Source organism: Acanthisitta chloris, unplaced genomic scaffold, assembly GCF_000695815.1.
Source record: "Acanthisitta chloris isolate BGI_N310 unplaced genomic scaffold, ASM69581v1 scaffold1789, whole genome shotgun sequence".
NCBI lineage: Eukaryota > Metazoa > Chordata > Aves > Passeriformes > Acanthisittidae > Acanthisitta > Acanthisitta chloris.
Genome location: NW_008692866.1, coordinates 20,694 through 27,995, shown reverse-complemented (window position 1 = coordinate 27,995; position 7,302 = coordinate 20,694). Strand labels below are relative to the sequence as shown.

At 51.2% G+C, this 7,302-nt stretch overlaps 1 protein-coding gene across 1 annotated transcript in view; it reads right to left on the bottom strand.

Annotated features, from left to right (window-relative positions):
• SLC5A11 (solute carrier family 5 (sodium/inositol cotransporter), member 11) overlaps positions 1–7,302 on the bottom strand; it is a 12,460-nt gene that overhangs the window by 255 nt on the left and 4,903 nt on the right. Inside the window, 8 exon segments of the mRNA XM_009082809.1 lie at positions 1,210–1,378; positions 2,529–2,744; positions 3,591–3,759; positions 4,426–4,576; positions 4,929–5,036; positions 5,373–5,508; positions 6,303–6,508; positions 6,939–7,019. Of these exon segments, the coding sequence (XP_009081057.1) occupies positions 1,210–1,378; positions 2,529–2,744; positions 3,591–3,759; positions 4,426–4,576; positions 4,929–5,036; positions 5,373–5,508; positions 6,303–6,508; positions 6,939–7,019 (1,236 nt within the window).

Sequence of the window (7,302 nt, the reverse complement as noted above, 5' to 3'; positions counted from 1 at the left end):
ATGCCTCGTGCTCCTGTGCAAAGAGGTTTGATGCAGAAACACACCAGTGGTCCCTAAATGAACACTCCCCCTGTGCTGAAGTGTAGGGAGCCCTTCGGTCAGCATCTCTGGGGGCTGCAGTGCCAATCCCATCCTCCCTGCAGCTCTGAGCTCAGGTTCTGCTTTTCCCAACACTTTAAGCCACAGCAGCAGTAAACCAAACCTAAGTGCTGGGAAGGCAATGCTCATGCACAACAAGCTGAGACTTCCCAGCAGCCAGGAGAGCTGTGCCATAACTCATTGACTTACAACAGCTTTTTATAGATCAAAGGAAGAGGCAGCAAAAGCTGCAACATTACATAAACAGTGTGCTGAGCCTGGCAAAAGCAAGGCAAGTCCTCACTGGAGAATCACAGTGAGTTACTGCTCATGGTTGTACCTAATACCAACAAGTACAAGTTTAAAAACGTAAATCCTCCTTCACTGATCTGTCAAGAACTCAGCCCAGGGCTCTGTGCTCTCCCTGCTGCCAGGGATGACCAGAAAACACCACTGAAAGACAGAAATGGAATTCCATCAACGCAGTTGTGGATTTCCTCCCCTCTCCCCTTTTCCAGCCAGTTCTCCTGGCAGCAGGTGCCAGAGCACTGGTCACTGGATAATAGGCATGGCTCTGTCCCATCCAGCAGCTTGGCTTCAAGAGAGATGCCAGAAAAACTAAACTCCTGCTTAGGAAAAATGTCAGGTAAAGCCTTTCTCAGCCTGGAGAAGAGGAGACTGAGGTCAGACCTTGTCGCTGCCTGCAGCTTCCTCCCCAGGGACATTGCAGAGCAGCACTGAACTCTGCTCTCTGTGACCAGTGATAGGACCCAGGGAACCGCTGGAGCTGTGTCAGGGGAGGGTTAGGCTGGATGTTAGGAAAAGGTTCTTCCCCCAGAGGTGTTTGGGCACTGGAACAGCTCCCCAGGTCACAGCCCCAAGCCTGACGGAGCTCAGAGAGTGGACAATGCTCTCAGGCACAGGGTGCATTGTCAGGTGTCCTGGGCAGGGCAGGGGTTGGACTGGTGATACTTGTGCTCCCTTCCAACCCAGAGATTGTGTTACTCTATAATTCTATGATTCTTTCAGCACACCCTGAGGCTACAGAATTCCAGAGGAAGCAGTTTTAGCATTTCTTGTTTTCAAAGCCGCTCGAGGCCCAGGGCTGTGAGCTGTGGGTCTGCTGGCCACACTTACATTTGTTGCCATCAGCACTGCTGTCAGGGGCAGTGCTGAGGTCGAGGTGCAGAGCAGGGTGCTCAGCTTCACTCGCTCCCTTGGCCGTGGCAGGGCAGGGACTGACTGTCTCGTCCTGCTTGGCCGGAGGGTCCCCACGTGTGAACCAGGTGAGTCGGCTTATCTGATGGCATGAAGAGTGGTGTTAAAGAAAGCTGCTGTCAGGGTGGATTCAGGGCTGCCTCAGCCCCAGAGCTGCCTGCAGAGAGAACATGTCGAGGGGCCAAAACCTGTCCTGCTCCAAGGGAGCAGGTGAACAGCCAAGGAGTCAGCTGAAGTGCAGAGGCCATGGCCACTGTCAGGTTGGTTTTGTCTGGAACACAATAGCTGTTTGCACAGCTGCACCTCTGGAGAAGGAGCCTTCACTGTCTGGACTGCACACACACTTCTGTGTGGGACCATCCCCGGGTGCAGGCTGAGAACAGGGCAGGAAGGAGCAAAAGGAGTGGGAATTGTGGCCAGGGAGGGACAGCTCAAAGAACTGGGGGTGCTCAGAGAAGAGATTCAGGTGGGGAATAGGGTTATTGTCTTCAGCTATCTAAAAGATTCATTAAAGAGGGATGTTCTAGTGATAGGGTGGACAGAGAGGGATGAGCACAACATGAAGCTGGAAAGATTCAGGTTGGAGGTGAGAAACAGCTGCTCCTGGGAGGGCAGGTGAGACCTGGACTGATCGCACACCTCTGGGCATCTCCCACTGGGAATTTCTGACTTCTCCAGGTCTTTCAGAAATGCATCAGGTTATTCCCATCTTGAAGCAAGAGGATGTGCTGCTGCCTGACCTCTGAAGCCCCCCTGCCCCTCCTTTCTTCTCTCAAGGTCTTTCTGCAGCCTCAGTACATCTACTGAAAACAGTCAAACTGGCACAAACCTGTTCAGAGGAGAAGTGCTCTCTGCCCTGGGTTTCTCTTTTCTGCCAGTAAAAATGGTTCCTTGCTAAATTAGTAAGAGAGTTGGCAAAGATGACCCAGAAGCTGGAATTTCTTGGAAAATAGAGGGAAAAAGGCTAATTTGTCATAGATTAAACATGCATGCTTGAACTTAACAACAGCTCTTGGTAGCATCTACTATTGATCAGTGTCATTATGGGACCCAAATCAGAAATGACAGCAGAGGTGCTGGAGTAGAGGAGGAATTGCTGCTACAGGTGTGACCATAAACACAGAATAAACAGAAACTTCCATATCCAGTTCATTTCTCCCACATTATCCCATGGCTGCAGTGTGGGACATCCTGGAAACCACTGACAAGTGAGAAAGCAGGAGGTGACGCACCATGTCCGGGGAGGGAGGCTCAGTGAGGACACTGACGACCAACATGGTCAGGGTGGAGACAGCTGCCAGCACCATGGAGAAGTAGAGGTAGTGCATGTACTTGAGGACGCCGGGCCGGAGGTCGGCCTGGCCGCACTGCGGCTCGGGGTAGATGAAGTCCAGCACCAGGCGGACGATGCCCAGCAGCAGCCCAAGCACCAGGCCCCAGAACGCGCCCTGGAACAGAAGGGAGTCCCGTGCTGGGGCCAGGAGTGGCATCCACCCAGGCCCCAGGGCTTTTCTCAGCCTACAGGCTGTCCAGGCTGTCTCCAGACAGACTTTTTTTTGTGGCCTTTTCCTCCGTGTCTGTTCTTGCTGCCCAGGGCTGCCAGTCCTGGTACAGCAGTCACACAGGAACCTCTGCTCTGTGGGGTCATTAATTTTAGCCTGGAGGGGAAGGTTAACATCTCATACCAAAACATTCTGGAGAGTGATTTTGTATCCTAATGGTTGCCTAAACCCTTGGAGCTGTCAATTACTCTCCACTACTTGGGAAGACTTTACCCTTTACCCAGCATCAGCCTTAGAATCCTGGAATGGTTTGGGTTAGAAGAACCTTAAAGACCATCCAGTTCCAGCCCCTGCCATGGGCAGGCACCTTCCACCAGACCAGGTTGCCCCAAGCTCCATTCAGGGGCTTCTTTGTGGAGAACCTGGAGTTTAGGACTCCTGATGACATTTGTGCCTTGGGTAACCCTCCTGATGCAGAGAGCACAAGTCCATGTAATAAACAAGCTGATGGCTAATAAGCTCCTAACAGACTTCAAGATTTGTGAAGGACATCCAGCAGTGGAGCAACTCAGCCATGTCACTCCCCTGGAAATGACAGTGGTGACTTTAGAACCGAGCAGGAATTACTCCCTCCCATATCAACGATGGTTCCTTGGGTTGTGCAGACACCTGGGTGTTTTTGTTCTCCCCAACACGACAAGAGGCAGCAGAACTGCAGCCTGGGGTGGTGGGTTGAACCACAGGACCCTCATGAGGCCACAGAGGCCACATGCTGAGCACAGTGGTCATTACCTTTTCATTTGCCCTTTTCCAGAAGCAGCCCAGGATAAACACCATGGCCACAGGTGGCTGCAGGTAGGAGCTGATGGACTGGATGTAAATGAAGAGCTGCCCACCCTGGCCAGCCTGCACCAGTGGGATCCACAGGATGGAGATCACAGTGAGCAGCAGCACAAAGACCCTTGGCAAGACAAAGACATCATTAGTATGAGATCAGGATGCTCTTTTCCAGTTGCTCATTGTGGGACACTCCAGCTGGATGTTGCATGAAGACCTCCACGTGGAGTGAGTCCAGAGGAGGCACCAAGATGATTAGAGGGATGGAACACCTCTGCTATGAGGAAAGGCTGAGAGAGTTGGGATTGTTCCTCCTGGACAAGAGAAGGCTTTGGGGTGACCTAATTGAGGCCTTCCAGGACCTCAAGGAGCCAATAAGAGGGATAGAGAGGGACTCTGGACAAGGGTCTGGAGTGACAGGACAAGGGGGAATGTCTTCAGACTGATAGAGAGTAGGTTTAGATTAGATATTAGAGAGAAATTGCTCCCTGTGAGGTGCTGAGGCACTGGCACAGGTTGCCCAGAGAAGCTGTGGCTGCTCCATCCCTGGAAGTGTCCCAGGCCAGGTTGGACAGGGCTTGGAGCAATTTGGGCTAGTGGAAGGTGTCTCTGCTGGGGGAAGGGGGTGGAATGAGATGATGTTTAAGGAGCCTTCCAACCCAAACTGTTCCATGATTCTAGCCCTCCACTAAAGCTGTGCAGGCTGAAGAAGTCACCTCACGAGGCTGTGCTGAGATGTGTCTCTCACACTCAGACTCAGACATAACACACACATCCCAGTTCTCTGTACCTGCCAACGATCATCAGTTCCCACTCCGAGCAACGAGGACGGAAGTGTTTCCAGAGGTCCATGGTGAAAATGGTGCTGGCACTATTAAAGATGGAAGTCAGGGAGGACATGAGAGCTGCTATCATCACTGACATCATCAGGCCCCTGAGTCCTGGAAACAGAAGGAGAAGCAGAGCTGCTGAAGGATCCCCAGGACCCACGCAGCATGGTCTTGAGGTCTTCTGTCAGCTAGAACAATCTAAATCTAGTTTTAGCTCCAATTTAAAATGACAGAGATAGGTGTTGACAGCTGATCCTCATTGCTAGACATCTGTTAGACATCCCAATTTGACTGTTGGAGACATCTGGATACAAGACTATCCCCATCTCCCCTGTTGCCTGATGTCCCACCAAACCCAACACAGAACCCACTGAAATGACAGTTTCAGAGCATTTTCCTCCCTGAACTCCTCACAGACACCTGTGCCAACTCACCAGTGTAAGAGCCATCTGCAAGCTCTTACCTACAGGCAGCAGCTCCAGCACCAGCTTGGGGTAGGCAATGTCAGAGCAGCCAGATGGGTTGCCACAGATTTTCTGGCAGATTTCTGGATCTGCACAAGCCACCAGATCTGAAACAAGCAATAGGGGGTGAGAGGCAACACCCACAGCCACAATCAACAGTGTATCTGAACAAGTTACTCTGCTGAATGGTGTAAACAGCTTTCCAAGGGAAATAATGGAAGGTTGGGAAGCTTCCAGCAAATGGCAGAGGGTTATCTCAACACGGAGATGTCTGGGCCTGCTGGAGGAGGATCTGCATCCTCCATCTCATAACTGAAAGAAAGTCTCTTTATACATTGGGAATTTGATGCATTGGAACCTTTGAACTTACTCAGTAAAGGCTGTTGAGCTGTGTGGAGTAGCACAGCCAGAAAGAGGGAACAGCCCTCTCCCTTGGCACTGACCTGGGAAGAGAACCCGGCTGATCATGCCTGGCATCACCATCATAAAGAGGGGCAAAATCTTCAAGTAGGAGGTCATCAAGGAGCCTCCTTTGGCGTGGGAGAGGTTTTTGGCAGCGAGAGACCTCTGAACGATGACCTAGAAGTGAAGAACTGGGTTGGGTCGGCTGCTGGCAGGAAGCAGCTGGCTGGGATGGAGTGATAGGGACCTTGGTCTCCTCTAAGCTGTGGAGATCTCAGAAGGGTGAAGACAGAGCTTGGCTGTGGCTTCATAGTTGTTGCTTTGGATCCTGAGGACCTGACAGAAATGCAGACCTGAAGGGCACAACTTGTGCCATCCCAGCTGAGCCTTGGCCCTGCAGAACACTGAGCTGCAGAACCTGATCCTGAGCTAATCACACTCAGAATTCTCTGTTCTTCTTTTGGTGGGGACTTCCCTGACCTGCTAGCTGAGCCTGGCCAGGTCCACAGTTCTCCTGTCAGAGCAGGACAGGGTGTGAAACAAGCAGTGAGTTAAATAAGTGAGCAGGAACATCAGGGCTTGGGTTAGGGCTTCACCTTCCTGGCTCTGATGGAGGAGGGATGTTCGAGGGATGGGAGTCAGACCGCTGGAAAGTTGAAAAAGGGAGTTCACAGGTGGTTTACAAGTAGTGAAAGGCTTAAGTTAAAGAACAATCCAACCAAAACCTGATTTGTGGGCTGGGATTAACTGACAAACATGTTCTTATCCCTTTCTACATTGAGATGATTCCCAGCACTTAGTTACGGACATTTAGTTTGAGTCTTTAGGACTGAAACCACCAGATTTAACTGAATTCCCATCAGAAATAGTAAACCAATCCAGGCAACATTGGAACCTCGAGGTCTGTAATCAGGTTCAGCCAACCAACAGCATCTTCTCAGAACCAACCAAAGAAACAAGCAGTGACCCACCTGGTCTGTGCACCAGTACCACAGGGATGGGATGGTCATTCCCACCAAAACTCCAGGCCAGGGAAGGTCAGAGTTCACAGGGTCTCTGAAGATATGGAAAGCATCTGGTCTGGGCAGGCCACAGCTGCTGTTCTCCTTGCGGATACTGGGAATGGCATCAAAGTATTTCCTTTGCAAACCTTCCAGGCCACCAACTTCAATGAAGCCTGAAATGGGTCATGGGGCATAGTTATTACATCTTCCTAGGTCAGAGCTCTGCTCAGTCTCTGTTTTGCTAGGAGTGTTGTTACACAAGGATTTTTTGGATGGCAGAAGCTATTGACTCTCACACTGGACTGGGGGAGAGCAGAACACTCACTGCTGCTCACCCAAAGAATCACAGGATGGTTTGGGTTGGAAGGACCTTGAAGTCCATCCAGTCCCACCCCCTGCCATGGGCAGGGACACCTTCCACCAGCCCAGGTTGCTCCAAGCCCCATCCAACCTGGCCTGGAACACTCCCAGGAATGGGGCAGCCACAGCTGCTCTGGGCAATCTGTGTCTCAGCACCCTCAGAGGGAAGAGTTTCTCCCTAATATTTAACTTGGTGAAGCTTCTGTCATAATTTTAGTAGTAAGACCCCAGGGAAACACTCACTGAAAACCATGAGAGATACAGCCCCGATCAGCATGATGAGGGTCTGCAGAGCATCAGTGTAGATCACAGCTGCCAGGCCACCTGGAGAGCAGAGAGCACCAAACTGGGATCAACTGGATTGGTTTGGTCAAAGCAGCTCACATTTTGCAGAAGTTCTTGCCCAGCAGCCCAAACAGCCCTGAGCCTGGCCAGGGGTTTCTGACCATGCTGGGGGGCAGTTTGGCCAATGACTCCTTGGCTGGAGTTTCTCATGGATTGAATCATCATGAGTCATCATTTTGCCTCTAGAAGCCAAAGTCTGGTCGAAGTAATTCTACGGGAAATACATGGAAAAACTCCAAAACAAAGCCCAAGCTGAATAAAG